The following is a 21,999-nucleotide window of genomic DNA, read 5'->3' as shown; positions in this document are numbered from 1 at the left end:
CATGGAATTCACTGGTCTTACTCTGTTCCCCACGGTCCTGAAGCAGCAGTCGTGATAGAATGGTGGAATGGCCTTTTGAAAGACTCTGTTACAGTGACAGCTAGGTGGCAGTCCCTTGCAGGGCTGGGGCAGGGTTCTCCAATATATGGTGCTGTTTTTCTCAAAGTCAGGAATCAAGGGGTAGAAATGGGAGGGCCACCACTCACCATTGCCCCTAGTGACCCACAGCGACATTTTTGCTTCCTGTTCCTGCTCTGCCTCTGCTCTGCTGGCCTGAAGGTCCTAATTCCATCAGGAGACACAACAATGAGTCCATTGAATTGGAAGTTAAGACTGCTTCTCATCCACTTCAGGTTCCTCATTCCTGTGAATCAGCAGGCAAAGGAGGAGTTACTGTGCTGTCTGGGGTGACTGGGCCTGATTCCCAAGGGGAGATTGGGCTGCTCCTCAGTGGAGCTAAGGAAGAGTATGTCTGGAATACAGGAGAGCCCTTAAGCTGTCTCTTAGAATTACCATGCCCTGTGATTAAAACCAGGGGAGGACCACAACCCAATCCAGGCAGGACTGCTAATGGCAGGAATGAAGGTTTATGTCACACCACCAAGGAAAGAACTACGACCAGCTGAGGTGCTTACTAAAGGCAAAGGGAATGTGGAATGGATACTGGAAGAAGGTGGTTATAAATACCATCTATGACCACATGACCAGTTACAGACCCGAGGACTGCAATTGTCATGAGTATTTCCTCCTTATTTCGTTTGAGTATGTATGTATGTGTATCTCAAGTATCTCTGTTTTCTTCCCTCTCTGATCCCTTTATTATGTAACATAAGATGTATTGATTTTATACATAATACTTAGGTTTTACATTTAAAGTTGTGGGATATCAAAGGAGAAGAGTAAAAATCACTCAAGGAGTTTGATCCTCTTGTGAAGGTGTTAGTGATTTTTGGTTGTATGCGAGAGAGTTGTGTCATGTTAGGTGGAATTGTGACCTTGTTATTGTCTTCTTTTGGTGATGAAGGTTTAAGGAGACCTTTATGAGTGCCAGGTTGACAAGGAATTAGTTTTATGTGTCAACTTGACTGAGTCATGGGCTGCCCAGATATTTGAACAAGCATTATTCTAGGTGTTTCCATGAAGGTGTTTTTGAATGAGATTAACATTTAAATCAGTAGACTGAGCAAAGCAGATTGTCCTTCCTAATGTGGACGGGCCTCATCCAATCTGTTGAAGGCCTGAATAGAACAAAAAGCTGACCTCCTGTTGAGTAAGAGAGAAAATTTTTCCTGATGGCTTTTGGACTGGAACATTGGCTTTTGGACTGGAACATTGGCTTTTTTTCCTGCCTTTGGAGTCAAATTGAAATACTGGCTCTTCCTGGGTCTCAAGCTTGCTGGCCTTTGGACTGGGAACCATTCCATCGGCTCTCCTGGGTCTCCAGCCTCCTAACTCACCCTGCAGATTTGGGACTTATTGGTCTCCATGACTGCATGAGCCAATTCCTTATGGTAAATCACTTTCTGTATAAATATATACATCCTATTGGTTCTCTCTAGAGAGCCCTGACCTAATACACATTTGGTTAATCCTGACTGATATAGATTTAGTCACTGCTAGGTTAAATCGTTTGAAACCACTTTGGAAAGATTAATCCTGCATCACTGTATACGATGAATAGAAATGAAGAGATACTGGGGAAAGGAAGACCAGTTAAGCTCTTTCAGCTACCTAGGCAACAAGTTTCTCTGAGCTAGAAATATAAGTTAAGGAAACAGCAGAGCACATATCATATTTGTAGAACTGGTAATGGATAAAAGTACTTTGCAACAGACCGTGGAAGAGAGTAGGATGCGTGAACTCTGAGGAACTCCATCATTTATGCAGCTGCAGGAGAAGGTACCTACAGGCAGACTGAGGAGGAGGAGCTGTTGAGTTGAGAGGAAATCAGAAGTCCAGAGTCTTAGAACAGAAGACTGTTGTCAGTTGTGTCTGATGCCACTGAACAGCCATTTGGGATGAGGACAGAGTTGTTCAATAGTTTTGGCATATAGAGATTGTTTGTGATTTTACCTGTGGTTTCAGGGGCTTCAAAAGATTAGATGCCAGACTGGAATGGCTTAAACAGTGAATAGAAGGAGAGAAAAGAGAGACAGAATATGTAAGATGGCCCCTCATGAGAAGCTTTGCTGGGAAAGGGAGCACAGAAACGGGATTGTGGCTGTAGGGGCATGCTCTGGAGGGAGAGTGGGATTGACCTTTGATAGGAAGAGAGACACTTCCTCCACTGTGAAAGGAAGGAAGGACAAAGTAAGTGTAGATGCCTATCATATGCGTTTGAAGGTGGGAAAATGAGTGCATTTTCATGTAGGGACTTTCACTTTGCAGTGGAGTATGAAGGAGAGTTATCAGCTGAGACCCAGAGAGGCAGAAGGGGTGTTGGAGGTCTGCAGAGTTGAGGAACAGATGGCCCCTTGAGGGAAAGTCCTGAGTGGGGATGGGGATGAAGCTTTCTGGGCAGCTCTGGGGTCTTTGCTGAGGTCGGAAGCCATCATTGGTGTTGGTATTTACTGTGGATTCTTTTTTTCAGCTCGGGTGGGGGTGGGGTAGGTATATAGATGACTAGATTCATCCAAGCACGTAAGACTCTCAGTTACACGTAACTTCTATGCGAGAATAATTGCATTAAGACCTTCTCGGCCTTGGGACTTCCACGGTGGTCCAGTGGCTAAGACTCTGCACTCCCAATGCAGGGGGCCTAGGTTCGATACCTGGTCAGGGAACTAGATCCCACATGCTGCAACTATGAGTTAGCATGCCACAACTGAAAGATCCCGTGTGCCGCAACTAAATATCCCACACGTGGCAACAAATATCCCATGTGCTGCAACTGAGACCTAGCGTAGTCAAATAAATAAGTAAGTAAATCCTTCTCAGCCTTAAAAAGAATGTACTGAACATAATTTAACTTTTCCTGATGTCTAAGGTTTTCATTATATTAGCTATGATGCTCTGATTGTTAAAGTGATTGCTCTAGGTTCGAGTTGACGGGTGTTTGTTACACATACATCACAATGCCCGGTTCTGCTGACATTGAACTGAAAGGTAAAATCCCTGCCCTAAGTAGTACCTGTCTGTGGTGAGAGTGTCCCTGGCTGTGTGGACCTTCTGCCAGGGAAACACAGAACAGGTGACCTCTCCAGGACAGATGGGTGGATGGGGGTGGGGTGTCGAGGGAGGTTTGGTCCCCAGAAGAGGTGACGAAAGTAGTCAGCTGACTTGGAACTCAGAAGATCCATTGTCACACAAAACAACTTTGAAAATAGTGGTTAGAGTTCCAGTCAGACCATTAAAAACTAATGAAAAGGGGCTTCCCTGGTGGCGCAGTCATTGACAGTCCGCCTGCCGATGCAGGGGACGCGGGTTCGTGCCCCGGTCCGGGAAGATCCCACATGCCGCGGAGCGGCTCCGCCCGTGAGCCATGGCCGCTGACCCTGTGCATCCGGAGCCTGTGCTCCACAACGGGAGAGGCCACAGCAGTGAGAGGCCCGCGCAAAAAAAACAAAAACAAAAAACTAATGAAAATATTACATATTTTCAGTGAGAAATATTACAAAAAAACAACCCAGTATTATTTAAAAATTAAAAGCTGAGAATTTATAAGCCTTTTATTCATTTTGAAATTTGTGTTGAGAAAATATTATTTCACTTGATAAGGTAGATTTCAGATTTTGTGGAGATTTTTTGAGTGAATGCTTGAGTGCTTTTAAGGGCTGTAACATATGCTGACAGTGACTCCATGTATTTAACTCATCGTCAAAACTTCTGTCTTTTCCTTTTCTTTGGTACCAAATAAACAACTTAAAAAAAAACCCAACAACACAGCACTGACTAGGGCTACAAATGGAATAAAGGGAAGGAAAGATGTATGCATGTCTGTATATTAACTGGATAAACATTGGAAAAGGGTGAGCTGGAGGCAGATAACATTTATTCAGTGCGCGTTAAAAGTCACATACTAAGTACTTCCACATGTAGCAAATGCATTTAGTCTTAACAAAACCCCATGAGATGTAGGTATCATTGATACCTATTTTACAGATAAGAAAATAAATAATTTAACTAAAATAAATAATTTGCCCTGAGTCAAATGGTTAGTGGTAAAAGTGGCAAACTCTTACATCTTTGGCTTTATTTCCTGTGTTCTTCCCTCCAAAATAGCTAAGGTAAAATGAGCTGTTGGCATTGTAAAATTTTTTTTAAAAGGGTTATTTATCTGTGATTTTTCTGAGCAGAAAAGAAGGTAGTGTTGCGGAATAAAGCAGAATTCCTTGTCTTGGCCGAAGCCAAAGCATTTGTCAGGGTGATAGTAGACAGGGATGTATATTCAGTGTTCATAAATCAGGTTCGTATTTCTTGGGAGATAGTAGTGGTGGAGGTGAGTGGCAGGGAGGATTATCTATGCACTACACTGAAAGTTCAGAGTTTGAGTCTCTCACTTGTTTGCATCATATGAGGGATACGTGTTTCTAATAATTGAATGGAACTCAATGAGCAGTACGTATATGGCTATTAATAGATTTTGTTGTTGTTGTTTAAGCTTACGTTAGCTGCTACCAATCATTGATTTTTCAGTCTCAGATCCTTGGTATGTCTATGAAATCCCTAATTAGATAAGCATTGCCATAACAGTTCTGAATGGATATGATCTTCGATAACTCTGTCCGTACTCAATAATATCTTTTGGAAATGTGGAAAATCAACCTGGTTGGTATTGTTGGTATTTTATGTAAGTGGAGAATACAGATTTTAGTGTATGATATAAATCTAAGAAACATGAAAAGGGTTTGTGTATGCGTTATATACTAGTTTGAAGAAATCACAGAAAAATTTCCATCTGAGATTTTTTTAAAAGCATAGTTGAGACTTTTAAATATCTCTTCAAATTTAATTTGTCATGTTTCTGAAATGGAATAAATCAGACTAGCTTATCTCATACTAAATATTTTATGCCTTACAGTTAGTTCTATAAAAATGTTTAGTCGTCTCTATTAACCACCTTCCTTAATGTTCCTAGGTTATTGAATCTTTGGGAATTATTATTTATAAGGCACTGGACTATGGCTTGAAGGAGAATGAAGAAAGGGAATTAAGCCCTCCCCTGGAGCAGCTCATCGATCGCATGGCCAACACGGTAGAGGCTGATGGCAGCAATGATGAAGGCTATGAGGCTGCCGATGAAGGTCTGGAGGAGGAGGAAGATGAGAAGAGAAAAATCTCAGCAATCCGGTCCTACAGAGATGTCATGAAGGTAAAGTTTACAATTACCTCTTTCTTTGAAGAGTTGTTATTTCACTTTAAAAAACTGAATGGTGATTTAGCATTTGATAATAGTTCTTAGACTTTCAGCTATAAGTGAAATGTGTTCTAATTTCATTCTTTTACATGTAGCTGTCCAGTTTTCCCAGCACCATCTATTGAAGAGACTGTCTTTTCTCCATCATATATCCTTGCCTCCCTTATCGTAGATTAGTTGACCATAGGTGCGTGGGTTTATCTCTGGGCTTTCTATCCTGTTCCATTGATCTATATTTCTGTTTTTGTGCCAGTACCATACTGTTTTGATTATTGTAGTTTTGTAGTATAGTCTGAAGTCAGGGAGCCTGATTCATCCAGCTCTGTTTTTCTTTCTCAAGATTGTTTTGGCTATTCAGGGTCTTTTGTGTTTCCATTACAAATTTAAAATTTTTTTGTTCTACTTCTGTGAAAAATGCCATTGGTAATTTGATAGGGATTTCATTGAATCTGTAGATTAGAACACTCTCTAACACCATGCACAAAAATAAACTAAAAATGGATTAAAGACCTAAATGTTAGTCCGGATACTATAAAACTTTTAGAGGAAAACAGAGGCAGAACACTCTCTGACATAAATCGCAGCAATATCGTTTTTGATCCACCTCCTAGTGTAATGAAAATAAGAACAAAAATAAACAAGTGGTACCTAATTAAACTTAAAAACTTTTGCATAGCAAAGGAAATCATAAACAAAATGAAAAGACAACCCACAGAATGGGAGAAAATATTTGCAAATGAAGCAACCAACAGGGGATTAATTTCCAAAATATACAAACAGCTCATGCAGCTCTATATCAAAAAAACAAATAACCCAATCAAAAAATGGGCAGAAGATCTAAATAGACATTTCTCCAAAGAAGATAGACAGATGTCCAAAAAGCACATGAAAAATGTGCTCAACATCACTAATTATTAGAGAAACGTAAATCAAAACTATAATGAAGTATCATCTCACACTGGTCAGAATAGCCATCATCAAAAAATCTACAAACAATAAATGCTAGAGAGGGTGTGGAGAAAAGGGAACCCTTCTACACTGTTGCTGGGAATGTAAATTGGTATAGCCACTATGGAGAATAGTGTGGAGGTTCCTTAAAAAACTAAAAATAGAGTTACCATATGATCCAGCAGTCCCACTCCTGGGCATATATCTGAAAAAAACCCATAATTCAAAAAGATACTTGCACTCCAGTGTTCATTGCAGCATTATTTACAGTAGCCAAGACATGGAAGCAACCTAAATGTTCATCGACAGATGAATGGATAAAGAAGATGCGGTGTATATATACAGTGGAACGTTACTCATCCATAAAAAGAATGAAATAATGCCATTTGCAACAACATGGATGGACCTAGAGATTAACATACTAAGTGAAGTAAGTCATAGAAAAGACAAATATTATATGATATCACTTATATGTGGAATCTAATTAAAAAATGATGCAAATGAAAAAAAATAAATGAAGTGAATAAGGAACTAAAAATACTCGATTCTGTGATAAATGAAGAGTAAAAAGTTTTCCATTAAGAAACAAAACTGGGACTTCCCTGGTGTGGCAGCGGTTAAGAATCCACCTGCCAATGCGGGGGACACGGGTTCGAGCCCTGGCCCGGGAAGATCCCACATGCCGCGGAGCAGCTAAGCCCGCGAGCCACAACTACTGAAGCCTGAGCGCCTAGAGCCTGTGCTCTGCAACAAGAGAAGCCACCGCAACGAGAAGCCCGCGCACTACAACGAAGAATAGCCCCCGCTCACCGCAACTAGAGAAAGCCCGCGCACAGCAACGAAGACCCAACACAGCCATAAATTTAAAAATAAATAAATAAATTTATATAAAAAAAAGAAGGAAACAAAACTGTGTATACCTCTGAAACTGAGCTAACAGTTTTTGGTAGTGGTTTAGTGGGTATTTGTGAGGGAGAACAGGGCATGGTGAAGGAGGAGGGGACGCCCACCCAACCAACCATGTCAGTTGGTTAACCCTGGCACCAGTCAAATGACAGATGTCATGGCCAGATTGCTCTTGTATAGTACAGATTTGGAAGATGAGACCTGGAGAGTTATTGGAATCTTACAGTTCTACTCAATGACATTCAGTATGTTAACTTATAAAACAAAGATTCTTGGACATTCATCAGTTTGAACTGATAACTGTTACACTGCTTTACTGTTTTTTAAATTTGAGCTACTATGTCTGCCCTCCTGCCTATGTTATTTCTATCATAATATGAAAAATAAACAATTAAAATGCTTTTTTAGAAAGGTTTTATAGATTGGAGGAAAACTAAGTTTACCAATTCCATTCTTAGGAATTTTATTGGAGAATATCATATACTCACCCCTTGTTTCTTAGTTTCTATGTTAACCAAAACTGATCAGTAAAAATTTCCACATCTGTAACAATATGTTCTGAACATTTCTTTTAGCTACCTGAGAAGAAAAATAATTGCTGAAACATTTGACAAGTAAACTGAATTTTATATATCATAAAACCCATTATTCATGGCCAAATAGTGACACATAGGAGTTTGTGATTTGCTCAGTGGGTTGAAATCTTCAATTAGTAAATTGGCTCCTGTTTACATTGTTGGAAGAGAAGACAAGAATTAATTGAAGAAATATATGCTTTCTACTTGTTGAAAGTGGAAATGTGAAACTAGGTTTGAATAATATAAATAATAGAATGTTTAGGAACTTGGAGACAATTTGTTTTTAATTCTTAGTGAGCAAGACCTTTTTATTGTGTAACTTTTCCCCCGAACAGTTGTTTATTCCTTCCAGTCTTTCAATTTGGTATATGGTGTGTTACACTTGAAAATTACTTTCACGTCCATTGTTATCTGAGACTTATGGTAACACTGTGAGGTATTGGGTTGGCATTGTTAAACCCATTTTACAAATGAAAGAACTAAGGCTCAGAGAGGCGTGTGACTTGTCCAGCTTCTTTGAACTGAGTGAATGAGAGGAAGTTAAATTCAGAGGTTTATAGTCAGGTAGGACTTAGATTGGACCCCTGGTTTTGCCATTTTTGTACCAATTGTTTTACCCTGGATTATTTAATCCTATGATCCTTATTCTTATGTAAAGAGAGAATATCTGCCTGATTGAGTTTTGTGCAGATTAAATTAAATAACATAATTAATATAAAGTACCTACTATAGTGCTTGTTATGAATAAAAATTTAATAGCACTTACTATATGCCAGGCATTTTTCTAGGTGCTAGGGATATACCAGTAACAACATACAATTGGTCCCTGTTTTTATGGTTCTTAATTGTAATGGAGAAAAACAGGATGTAAACAAGTAAAGTATAAACACATATATCATTTTTTTCTGAGTCATTCCAAGGCTTTTTGCCACTGCATATAGGTCAGAATAAATTGCAGGCACAAATTTATGTCAGCGATAGAATGTGTTCTTCTCTTAAATTAAGAATATAACACCTAAAATATTTTTCTTTCAGATTGTTTGTTGAGAAACATATAGAACTAAGTGGAGCCTTTCAGGAAGTATTAAGAAAAGATCATTCTTAAAAATTATTTTCTTATATATAAATATATCCTAGAAAAGATTCCTTCGGTTAACATTAGTTGAAAAGAAAAGGGATTGTAGACGTGAAGTAAACAGTGGTGGTGATGGAGAGTGAAGTATGTAGGCAAGGAAGATTAAGGAGACCAGGGGCAGGATGATGGAAGAGGAGGACGTGAGACAGTGTGTGGAGAGGAAGAGTGAAAGGAGTGTTTGAGAAATGAATGAAGTTACTATGAGAATAGCACATGAGCAGATTCTTCATTTGAGATGAAATGTAAAAGTCTCAGCTTACTCATGCCTTCATTTACCTTCTCAGATATTTAGGAAGCATTTAGTTTGCCTTCCTTGTTCTGAGTGCTCTATCAGGTGCTTGGAGATGAACTTAACTGGGGTTAAATGAACCCCAGTGAGGTAAATATTATGGACCTGGTGTCTAGGACCATACTAGCCCATACACCTTGGTGTAAATTAGCAATCTGCTTTCCTTCTTCAGGATACTGTACTTCCATCTGTAAGAGAATCATAATAAATAAAAATTTGCAATGTCTGTTATGTGGAGGATGTCCTTCTAGAAGGGGTACCCTTACGAATAATCTGAACATATGAAAGTGGTGGGCCAGCACAGGTTCATGGGAGGCTTGTAGGGCACAGAGAGGGGCACTGAACTCAGCCTGGTGGATCCTGGTTCTCTTACACAATCCAGTCCCCCTAATTGTCAGGGAATGCAAATAAAGCAATACCATTTGCCATTCTTTTGAAAGCAAGAATTTACTTTTGTTGAAATTAGAAATTACGGTAAATTTTTTTGCTCAGTAATTGATAGCTGCAGTGTAAATTTACATAGCTCTTACATAAAATAATTTGACAGTATATTAAGAAGTCCAAAACTATTCACTATTTATAATAGAAGAATGCTAGAAATATCCCAGATGTCCATTAATAGGGAAATGGTGAACTAACTGTGGTACAGCCAACTAGTGGCGTACTATATCACTATCAAAAGGGCTGTGGAAAGATCTCCAGGATATATCATTTACATGAGAAAACAAGGTGTAGAAAATCATGTATAGTATGCCAGCATTTATCTAAGAAAATGTATGGATAAGAATATATATATATTTTTTTTTAAAAAAAGAGGAAAGATAAACCAGAGTAGAAACCAGGACAGGCATTAAAGCTACACATCTATGAGTGTACTAGATTCTGTGGATTTGATTTAGAAACCATATAAATATTTTACATAATTATGAAACAAAACTGAATATGGAAATATAATCCCCTCAAATCCAAAGCAAACTGAGCCTAACTGTTACCGCATCAGAAATGTGACCACATAGACAGACCTGGAAAGCAACGATCACATAGTAGCAGTGAGCACAGCTGCCACCAGCTCATGGTCTCCGAATACCATTCCCTACTAAAAGAATTCCAGAATTCCTTAGAGAAATGGCTAATTCCAGATCTGGGAAGGAAATGTGTAAAATAGCGTGGAACATCTTGTCATACCAGAAAGCAAACAGACTATCCAGGATTACTAAGTTATGTAAAAAGGACTCAGAAGCCAACTCAAGGAGCCTCCCGCATTGGTCAGATGGAAGAATTTGATCATCAATAAGAATAGTAGCTGTGATGGATTAAAGCAGACCAAATATTCTGCATTCTCTGGACACATAAGTAATAATTAATAAAACCCTTTTGGTCACCTTTAGCGGTTGTTCAGTTGTTAACCAAGTTGTTAACCCACTTACTATTTTGACAGCTGGTGTATAGACAGAATCCATTCTGCCTTTTCCATAAGGACACCACCTCAGGGCAACCAAAGAGTTTTGGATGAATGTCTCTTTATAAAAGTATTCCAACTAATAAATGAAAGGGAAGTGATAGGGATTGCAAAATGGTAATATTCTGATTCTACAAAATAATAGCATTGTGGCATCACAAGAAACCAGCAGACTTTCTGTGCCTCCGATGGAAGTTTACAGCATCACCTGCAAAGTCTTCTTGCCAAATAAACAATCTGATCAAGCCTCTAGATCTAACTAATCTAACTACCAATTTATAGGAAGTTCAGGGGACATAGAAACATTTAAAATAACACCATAGGGATGCAATCAGCAAAATCAGATTGTGGGAAACTATAGCACAAATCACATAATTTCTTCAACAAGTAACTTACAAATTAAAAGGAAGGGGAGAGAGGAAAGCATAGATTAAAAGAGACTTAATACATACCAATTGCAGTAGAATGAACCTTGATTAAAAGAAATAAATTATAAAACTGGGTATATATTTGAGATAATCAGGAAAATTTGACCTCTTACTCTATAGTTGATAATATTAGGAATTATTCATATTTTTAGATATGATAATAGTATTGTGGTTATATTTTTTAAAAAAGAACTCATCATTTAGTGATATATGCTGAAATATTTACATGTGAAATTCAGATATCTGGGATTTGCTGTAAAATAATCCTGGAGGGTGAGGCTTAAGTGGATGAGGATGTAGATGAAACAAGATTAGCCATGAATTGATAATTACTAAATTGGGTGATGGGTACACTGTAATTCATTATATTATTCACCTCGTTTTTTATATGTTTGAAATTTTTTCACATAGTAATACTACTATTAGGAATTTTTCAAAGAGGTCAATTTTTTTTTTTTTTTTTTTGCTTTCTAGTCCCTGTGGACTTTTTTAAAAATTTTATTTTATTTATTTATCAAAGAGGGCAATTTTTAAAACTTAGATAGAACTGACATATAACATTATATTAGTTTCACTTGTACAATATGTATAATGATTCCCTATTTGTATAAATTGCAAAATGATCAGCACTGTAAGGCTAGTTAACATCCATCACCACACATAGTTACGAATTTTTTTTCTTGTGATGAGAACTTTTAAGCTCTACTCTTTTAGCAGCTTTCAAATATATAATACAGTATTGTTAACTATAGTCACCATGCTGTACATTACATCCCTAGGACTTACTTATTTTATAACTGGAAGTTTGTACCTTTTGACCACTTTCACCATTTCACCCACCCTGTACCCACAAGCCCCAACCACTGGCATCACCAGTCTGTTCTCAGTACAAAGAGATGTTTTTTAATACAAAATGTTACATAGATACATGAAGATGTGTATCACAGCATTATTTATACTGTTCTGAAACTGGAAATAAATGACTCACAAAGAAATGGTATATCAACTACATGGATTATCATATGGTCTTTAAATTATAATTATGTGGGTTATGAAGCAATATGGGAAATTTTTGTTTTAATAAATGGAAAAAAGACCACAGAATTCTGCGTGTACTGCTATGTGTATAAAGAAGAGACTGTGCTCAGGAATAAAGATGCAGACCTACTAGAGAATGGACTTGAGGATACGGGGAGGGGGAAGGGTAAGCTGGGACAAAGTGAGAGAGTGGCATGGACATATATACACTACCAAACGTAAAATAGATAGCTAGTGGGAAGCAGCCACATAGCACAGGGAGATCAGCTTGGTGCTTTGTGACCACCTAGAAGGGTGGGATAGGGAGGGTGGGAGGGAGGGAGATGCAAGAGGGAAGAGATATGGGGACATATGTATATGTATAACTGATTCACTTTGTTATAAAGCAGAAACTAACACACCGTTGTAAAGCAGTTATACTCTAATAAAGATGTAAAAAAAAAAGAAATGGTAGGTGTTATGGTTTTCAATAAATCTATAATTTATAAAAAAAAAGAGACTGTGCTGATTTATGATTTACCATAAATGGTATTAATGGCATTGTGATTCAGGGGGAACCATATGGCTTCAGAAATTCCATTCCTCTTATTGTTTAGTATTTGTATAATAAATAAAATATTGTAAAGTTTTAGTATGGCTATATTAAGTTATTGCCCATGAATAGTTTTATAAGTTATATTTCCAGTGTTAATTCATACTTTCAAAAAAACCTGGCATGTTTCTGTAAATACAAGAATATAGTTTACAAATAATAAGCCCTGCTTATAAAAAGCTAATATGTTTTTGGTTTGCCACATAATGTCAGAATTTACATGCTATTTTGAAAATTCATCAGGAGAGAAATTTAAGAAAAGGATAGTACTGTAGAGTGTGATTAAAAATAGAAAAAAATCCTATATTATTTAATTTTTTTTAAAGATTTTTTTTTTGATGTGGACCACTTTCTAAAGTCTTTATTGATTCCATCACAATATTGCTTCTGTTTTACGTTTTTTGGTTTTTTGGCCGCAAGGCATGTGGGATCCCTGGTCCCCGACCAGAGATCGAACCCACACCGCCTGCATTGGAAGGCAAAGTCCCAACCACTGGACCACCAGGGAAGTCCCTAATTTTATTATACCAAGCTAGATTAGTACAGTGCACAGTTTATCTTCATCTTCAAACTGCACATGTATTACAGACAGCTGAAGTGGAATGAGTCTGTTATTTTCATTTGTGTATAAATTTGGCCTAGGTTTAATGGAGTATATCCAAGGGAAGCCATAATGTTTGTTTGAGCTTGTCTGTTACTGAGTGAAGGTGTGTTAACATAGGTTAGTTGGGTGACCATAGTCCATCAGTCAAATTAGAGTGACTCCAAGGAACAAACTGCAGTTCTCTGTACTTCAAAATGTTTGTTCTCTAAGTTTTGAAATTTGCTGGAAACATGCTAATTTTCTCACTGGTTTAGGCAAAAATTTAGTAATTTATCCTAACTATATGATGCTGCATTTAATGAAGATGATCTTTGTTATTATCTTTGTTATTAATTTCTTATGACAAATGCATGATTATACTCACTAGGCAAAACATTTTAATTATGGTTTAAAATTATATTCTACTTAGATTTTTGCAAATAAAATTCTAAGCTTTGTGAACTGAATATTTTTTAAGACATTTGAATTTTAGCAGTTGAGAATAAATTATGGGGAAATTTGGAGCTTCATATTATCAACAAAAGACTGTGATATAAAACCTAAATATATCAGAAGATATAATTCTGATTATGCCTTTTTCTCTTCTAAGGTGATATTACTTACACACACTGCAGTATGTGTCTCCAGACATAAAGAGTGACTTGGATTGCTGAATGCTTCGTAATTTAGAGTTTAAACAAAAACTGTATTCTCAATTAATTGTGCCAAAGTTTTTAAAAAAACTTTATGGTCTTTTACTGTGTAGTATTTTGATGCTAATTAGGGTAAAAGACCAATGGATAATAGAGTTTCTGGCATACATCTTCGATTTGATATCAGATAAAGATTTTTTTCCTAGTTGGTACATTGCTTCAAAATACAAATGCTAATAACTTATTTGACCAAAAAATGTTTCCAAATGTTTTGAAAGTATTGTAGGCTGTCTTTTTTCTAATCACATCAGTCTAGCCCAGGTTTGCTGATAATTTCAAGTTTTGTTGAAAATATATAACAAGGTCTTATGTGTGTAATGAAGTTTTCAGAAAATTAATTTCGATTCTGGCAATATTATTAATGATTCTATACAGAGAATTCAGATAATGGAGTTGTCAGATAGACTTTTTTTTTTTTTTTTGCGGTACACGGGCCTCTCACTGTTGTGACCTCTCCCGTTGTGGAGCACAGGCTCCGGACGCACAGGCTCAGTGGCCATGGCTCACGGGCCTAGCCGCTCCGCGGCATGTGGGATCTTCCCGGACCAGGACACGAAGCCTCGTCCCCTGCATCGGCAGGTGGACTCTCAACAACTGCGCCACCAGGGAAGCCCAGATAGACTTTTAATTGATGTTCAGGATTCTAAGAGTCAGGATTGAAACTTTGAGTAGAGAACTGGAAAATATATAGAAAGAACCAAATGGAAATTTGAGAACCAAAAAATGAAGTAACTGAAATAAAAGTTTAGTGGATGGGTTTAATAGACTAGACGGAGCTGAAGAGAGAATGAAGTGGAACGTTGTCAATAGAAAATATTCAGAGTGAAGCACAGACACAAAAAGAATGAAAGCAGTACACATAATTAAAGTCCCAAGGAGAGCCAATGAAGAGAGAGGATGGAAGGCATATTTGAAGACATACTAAGAATTTCCCAAAACAATGCAAAACACTATGCTGCAGATTCTGGAAGCCCCACAAACAAAAAGAGCAAGATAAATTAAATGGAAAACAGTCTAGTTTCATACCTAAACTGCTAAAAACCACAAGCAGAGAGTCTAAAATCAAGCCAGAGAAAAAACTGGACTGCACCTGACTTCTCAACAGAAACAATGGAATCTAGAAGACAGACTGGAATGACACTGTCAAAGTTCTAGAATAGAACCTAAAATTCATTACCTAGTGAAGTATCTTTCCAGATTAAAGGTAAAGTAGTTCTTTTCGTGACCAAAAAAGCAGTGGCCTAGAGTAGGAGTTGGGGAGTCATCAGCTTTATAGGTAGCGTTTAAAGCAGTTAGAGTAGACAAGATCAGCTAAGGTGAGTAGAGAGAAACCCAAAGATCCAAGATTGAACCCTAAAAACTCCAGCATTTTGGTTTAGCTTAAAATTTATTCATAGAACAGCGAAGGTAGGTTAAGTAAGATATTATATAGCTTAGTCTTCTCCTTTTAGAAATAAGCTGAAACTCAGCAATGTTAAATAAATTGTCCAAAGTTATATAATGGCATGTTGATAGATATGGGACAGAACCTGTTCCTTCTAATTGTGTCCCTCTGCCCCCAAACTATCCCCTCTTTGGTAACTGTAGAAGATGATTTTGTTGCATGCTTACTGTATACTATGCTCTATGCTTAAGCACTTTAAGAACATTATTTCCTTTAATGGAAGAGTAATATACTCTCATTCTAGGGTGGAGTGCATAAGGACTTGGGCTCTAGAGTTAGACTGCCTGGGTTCATTTCCAGTTCTGTCTCACTGTGTGGCCTTGGGTAAATTACTTAGCTATTCTAAATCTGTAAATTGGGTTGTTGTAAGGATTAGAGGTGAAGATGCATGTAAACACAAAGAATAAAATAAATATCAACATTGACACTGAAATAACCACTGGGGTTATTTTTCCTCTGAGGGATTATTTCTCCTCTGTCTCAATGGAAACTTTGTGGAATTTCGTTGTTCTTTTAAAATTTTTTATACATTTAAAAATTGTGGTAAAATACACATAAAATTTACCATTTAAACCATTTAAAGATATACAATTTAGTGCCATTAAGTACATTCACAATACTGTCCAGCCATCACCACTGTCTAGTTCTAGAGCTTTTACATTATCCCAGATGGAAACCTCATACCCATCTCTTCCCATCCTTCCTCCTTCAGACACTGGCAACCACTAATCAGCTTTCTGTCTCTGTGGATTTATGTATTCTGGGTATTTCATATGAATGGAATCATACAGTATGTGACCTTTTGTGTCTGGCTTCTTAGACTTAGCATAATATTTTTAAGGTTCGTCCATGTTGTAGCATGTGTCAGTACCTTTTTCCTTTCTGTGGCTTAGTAAGATTCCATTTTGTGAGTATACCACATTTTGTTTATCCATTCATCAGTTTAGAACATTGGAATTCTTTCCAGCTGCTATGAATAGTGCTGGTATGAACGTTTGTGTTCTAGTTTTTGTTTGAACACCTAATTTCAATTCTTTTGGGTATATACCTAGGAATGGAATTGCTAGATCACATGGTAATTCTATCTTTAACTTTTGAGGAACCATCAAGCTATTTTCACAGTGGCTTCACCATTTTACATTCCCACCAGCAATACGCAAGGGTTCCAATCTCTCCACATTCTTGCCAACACTTATTTTCCATTTTTTCTTTGTTTTTATAGCCATTCTAGTGGATGTGAGTGGTATCTAATTGTGGTTTTGATTTGCATTTTCTAATGACCAGTGATGTTGAGCATCTTTTTATGTGCTTTTTGGCCATTCGTATACCTTCTTTGGAAAAATGTCTAGTCAAGTCAATTTTTAAATTAGATTGTTTATCTTTTGTTGAGTTTGAGTTCTTTATGTATTCTGGATACTAGATCCTTATTAGATATATGATTCGCAAATATTTTCTCTGATTCTGTGGATTATCTTTTCACTCTCTTGATAGTGTCCTTTGATGTACAAAAATTTTTAACTTTGATGAAGTCTAATTTATCCATTTATAGGCATACCTCGGAGATATTGCAGGTTTAGTTCCAGACCACTGCAATAAAGCAAATATTGCAATAAAGCGAGTTACATGAATATTTTGGGTCCCCACTGCATATAAAAGTTATGTTTATGCTATACAGTAGTCTATTAAGTATGTAATAGCATTATGTCTAAAACAATGTACATACCTTAATTTCAAAATAAAAAACAAAAAAAATTACAATAGTAATACCAAAAATCACTGATCACAGATCACCATAATGAATGTAATAATAATGAAAAAGTTTGAAATATTGCGAGAATTACCAAAATGTGACATAGAGACAAGAAGTGAACAAATGCTGTTGGAAAAATGGCACTGAAATACTTGCCCAATGCAGGGTCGCTACAAACTTTCAATTTGTAAAAAAACAAAATATCTGCGATGCACAGTATAGTGCAATAAAATAAGATATGCTATTTCTTGTGCTTTTGGTATCATATCTTAAAAACCAGTACTGAATCCACGACCATGAAGGTTTACGCCTATGGTTTCGTCTAAGAGTTTTATAGTTTTGGTTCTTATATTTAGGTCTCTGATCCTTTTTTTTTTTTTTTTTTTTTGCGCGATACGCGGGTCTCTCATTGTTGTGAGAGCACAACAGTGCTCTCCCGTTGCGGAGCACAGGCTCCGGGCGCGCAGGCTCAGCGGCCATGGCTCACAGGCCCAGCCACTCCGCGGCATGTGGGATCTTCCCAGACCGGGGCACGAACCTGTGTCCCCTGCATCAGCAGGTGGACTCTCAGCCACTGCGCCACCAGGGAAGCCCCCTGATCCATTTTGAGTTAATATTTATGTATGGTGTGAGATAGGGGTACCACTACTTCATTTTTTTTTTTTTTTTTTCCTGCATGTGGATATCCAGTTTTCCCAGCATCATTTGTTGAAGAGAATATTCTTTCCCTACTTAATGGTCTGGGCGCTTTCGTGAAAAATCAATCAATCATAGATATATGGGTTTATTTCTGGACTCAGTTCTATTTCATTGATCTGTATGTTTGTCCTTATGCAAGTACCACTTTGTTTTGATTAGTATAACTTTGAGGTAAGTTTTGAAATTTGGAAGTTTGAGTCTTCTAGCTCTGTTTTTTTCAAGATTGTCTCAGCTATTTGGGGCCCCTTGCAATTCTATATGAACTTTAGGATCAGCTTTTCCATTTCTTCAAAAAAGGCCTTTGGGAATTAGTTAGGGATTGCATTCAATCTGTAGATCATTTTGTGTAGTATTACTGTCTTAACAATATTAAGTCTTCCAACCCATGAATACGGGGTGTCTTTCCATTTATGTAAGTCTTCTTTAATTTCTTTCAGCAATGCTTTAGAGTTTTCAGTGTGTAAGGCTTGCACCTCCTTGGTTAAATTTATTCCTTAGTATTTTATTTTTTTGCTATTAAAAAAATGGTATTGTTTTCTAATTTCATTTTCTGATTGTTCATTAGTATTGTTTAGAAATAGAACTTTTTTGTGTTGATCATGTATCCCACAACTTTGCTAAAATTGCTTCTTAGTTCTAATAGTTTTTGTGGATTTTCTACATATAAGATTATATCATGTGCATTAAAAAAATTTTAGAGTTTTACACCAGTGTTTTCCAAGTTGCAGGGCACAGCCTGTTAGTGGGTTGTGAAATCAATTGAATGTGTAAGTTTTGTTCTGTGAAATTTTTGTGTATAAAACATATACATATGCATGTGTTTGAATCCTTATGTAAAATGTATTTCTATTTATTTATTTACTTAATTTTTGGCTGCGTTGTGTCTTTGTTGCTGCACGCGGGCTTTTTCTAGTTGCAGCGAGCAGGGGCTACTCTTTGTTGCGGTGTGCGGTCTTCTTATTGTGGTGGCTTGTTGTGGAGCACAGGCTCTAGGTGCACGGGCTTCAGTAGTTGTGGCATGTGGGCTTCCGTAGTCGTGGCACACAGGCTCGGTAGTTGTGGCTCATGGGCTCTAGAGTGCAGGCTCAGTAGTTGTGGCTCATGGGCTTAGTTGCTCTGCGGCATGTGGGATCTTTCCAGACCAGCGCTTGAACTCGTGTCCGCTGTATTGGCAGGCGGACTCTTAACCACTGTGCCACAGGGAAGCCCCCTAAAATGTATTTCTTACTGTGAATTACAGTCAAAAATGTTATGCCATATTCAGAACATATAATTGGAATATAAAATTGTGGGATTAGTGAAAGGTGAAAGTCCTAGCAGATGCCTTTCATAACCTTGGAAATGATAATTCTATGTGGGAAGCTGTTTTCTGCGTACAAAAATAATTGTGCAAAAAATATACTCTCTGTTCATTGGTCACTTTGTGAATAATTAAGCTTGTGAGATTTTTGCTTTTCATGCTCCCAAGGAATCAATTCTTAGCCTGTTTTTCGTACTGTGGAAAAAGTTTCTTACTGAAACTCAAGATATTTTCCTGAGAATGTATTTTATTAAAGATAGTAATCTATTAAATTGCATACAATACTTATTACAAATGAAAAAAATAACAGAAAGACACATTGTGAAAGATATTATAAGCTACAAAGATATCTTTTACTCTCCAAAAGATACAAGTTATTGAATATAATAAATGTGTATTTTCAGTAATTGTATTAATGTCAAGTTTACTGAATATAGTAAAGAATAAGGGAGAACTTACAACTTTTTAATGCAAATGAAGTACCTTAAAACATAACTGTTGTACACAGATACAAAACTATTATTTTATAGAAAGATAAAATTATCTTTTTAATAAAATGCACTAGGCTCTTGACAGGATGTCTTTTCCAATCTAATAAGCTGTGTTTGATTTTTCTAAATTGTTGTGCGTGATGTTAAATTGCATCTTTTACCTACAAGTAGTTTTGTGGGGGTTATGGGCTGTGTATTGTAAAGGACGTTAGGACTGGTAGTATCACCAGTTGCCCTCTGCCCTCTTTCCTCCACTCCCCATCTACTGACGAGGTATCTTCCCAGTGGTCCCCATGTCTTCCTGACATTCTTTTTACTAAATTATACAACTCAGTGTGTATTAGAATGATCCTGGGCTTCAGAATCAAATAGGACTGTGTCAAATTCTCCTTCTCCCTTATGTTAACTTTATGACTGTGGACAAGTCACTTGACTCTTCTGAAGCCTTAGCTTCTGTTGCTATATAATGGTGCTAATTCAGGGTTACATTGAAGAGTAAATGATATTATGCTGTGTATATGACATATCAAACATGGCATGATAAATACTCAATAAATGGTAGTTATTAAAATACCTGAGTTCTGATCAGTACTCAGTAATTGGTAGTTCCCTTTGTACTCCCAACCAAAACTTTTACACATGCCCTATCGTTTTCAAGTAGAAGCTAACTAATTCTAGTAAGCTCATCTGTGCTGCTGGGTGCTTGTTAGTTACTGGACCACTTTTTCCATATTAATTGTGTGGACTTTACTGGTCGTCTTGTGATGCATTAAGCTTTGGGTGATGAGAATTGTGGGGTTGCCTTGCTGTCTGATATGAAAATGTGAATATACTGGGTGTGTCTGTTTTTAAGGTACAAAAACCCCACAGATAATAAAAAAGTACCTTTATTTTCCTCTTCTGTAGTTATGTGCTGCTCATCTCCCAACTGCATCAGAGGCACCAAATCATTATCAGGCAGTGTGTCGTGCACTGTTTGCAGAGACAATGGAGCTGTATACATTTCTGACTAAAATTAAGAGTGCAAAGGAGGTAAGTACTACTGCTTTCCTATTTAATGGCATTGTGAAAGAGAAAACTGAATTTTCAACATTGCCTATCATTTAAAATATTTATTGCCATCCTGATGAGTGCTGAAAATCATTCAGGAAAGAAGCAACTTAGGCAGAATTAAATCTGTTCTTTAAAATGTTACTGTGTGAATCCATTTAATAAAACAAAGATTTTCATAAAGCTTCCTTACAAATGGAAAATAAATGTTACTGAACTGGTTTAGTCAGTTTCCCATGTGACTTGCTTTTCACCCTCTTTCTGCCACTCTTCTTTTGTCCATTGTAAAAAAATGTTAGTGTGTCTTTCAGGAAGGGATAAGGATGCAGAGAGGAAGCTACACATCTGATGATTTAACTTTTATAGTGGATGTGATTAAATATTTAATGCAGGAGATATGAATTAACTTTCAGATAATCCAGAATCTCATTTTAGCTATTTTCTTTATTATCTATCAGTGTCTATGAGTTAAAAATACTATGTGTACCCACCCACAATGGGCCAGTAGTCACTGCGTGAGGCAGGGGCTGGCAGCCAACCAGGCCGGGGTCCAGCTGCACTCACCAGCGCACCCACAGCAGTCAGCCCCGCCGCAACTGAAGGCCCATGCAGCCCACAGAGGGTCACTTCTGTTGCATACAGCTCTGGTGCCCAGAGGGGAGTGTGCTGCTGGGCCCCATAGAATGTCTCCTATAGAAGGCCACTTATCCAAGAACGGGAAACACAGCTGACCTACTTAATACATAAAAATAAACCTTCCAAACTCTGTACTACGGAATAGAAAGAGTACAGAGGCAGGGTGGGGGTAGAGGGAGCTTTCCCTTTTTACTTTATATAACTTGTGTATTTTCCAATTTTTATAAAATTTTGTGTAATAAAAACATTTTAGTTGAAAAAAATTTCATGTAGAGTCCAAAGAGAATCATTCTAATTTATTTACAAGGTGAATTGCCATATTTCACATCCCACAGACAGTTGTGAAGATTCTTGAGATCTTTGTAAAGCACCTGGCACGTAGTAAGAGCTCAGTACATGATCAGTGGTGGGTATCATTTCTTTTGTGACTGAAGTATGGAGTTTATCTGAAACACTAGTTTAAAACCCACGATGACACACAGTTTGGGGAGAGACACATATGGGATGTGTAATATAGTACACATATGGGATGTGTACTATATTAAATAAAGTACGACTAATTAGTTCTGGTAATATATAAGTTTATTCAGATCACCCTTAATAA

The 21,999-nt window shown here is 37.2% G+C and overlaps 1 protein-coding gene across 7 annotated transcripts in view; it reads left to right on the top strand.

Moving 5' to 3' along the window:
- The window catches only part of SPIRE1 (spire type actin nucleation factor 1), a 206,563-nt gene that overhangs the window by 115,680 nt on the left and 68,884 nt on the right, over positions 1–21,999 (top strand). For all 7 annotated transcript variants that reach the window (XM_067699770.1, XM_067699767.1, XM_067699769.1 and 4 more), the window contains exons 3-4: positions 5,078–5,311; positions 20,616–20,741. In XM_067699770.1, the coding sequence (XP_067555871.1) occupies positions 5,078–5,311; positions 20,616–20,741 (360 nt within the window). The remainder of the gene's footprint in view (positions 1–5,077; positions 5,312–20,615; positions 20,742–21,999) is intronic.

The sequence above is a fragment of the Pseudorca crassidens genome, chromosome 12, assembly GCF_039906515.1.
Source record: "Pseudorca crassidens isolate mPseCra1 chromosome 12, mPseCra1.hap1, whole genome shotgun sequence".
Lineage (NCBI taxonomy): Eukaryota > Metazoa > Chordata > Mammalia > Artiodactyla > Delphinidae > Pseudorca > Pseudorca crassidens.
The sequence above is the reverse complement of the archived record's forward strand: the minus strand, read 5'-3'. Positions and strand labels throughout refer to the sequence as shown.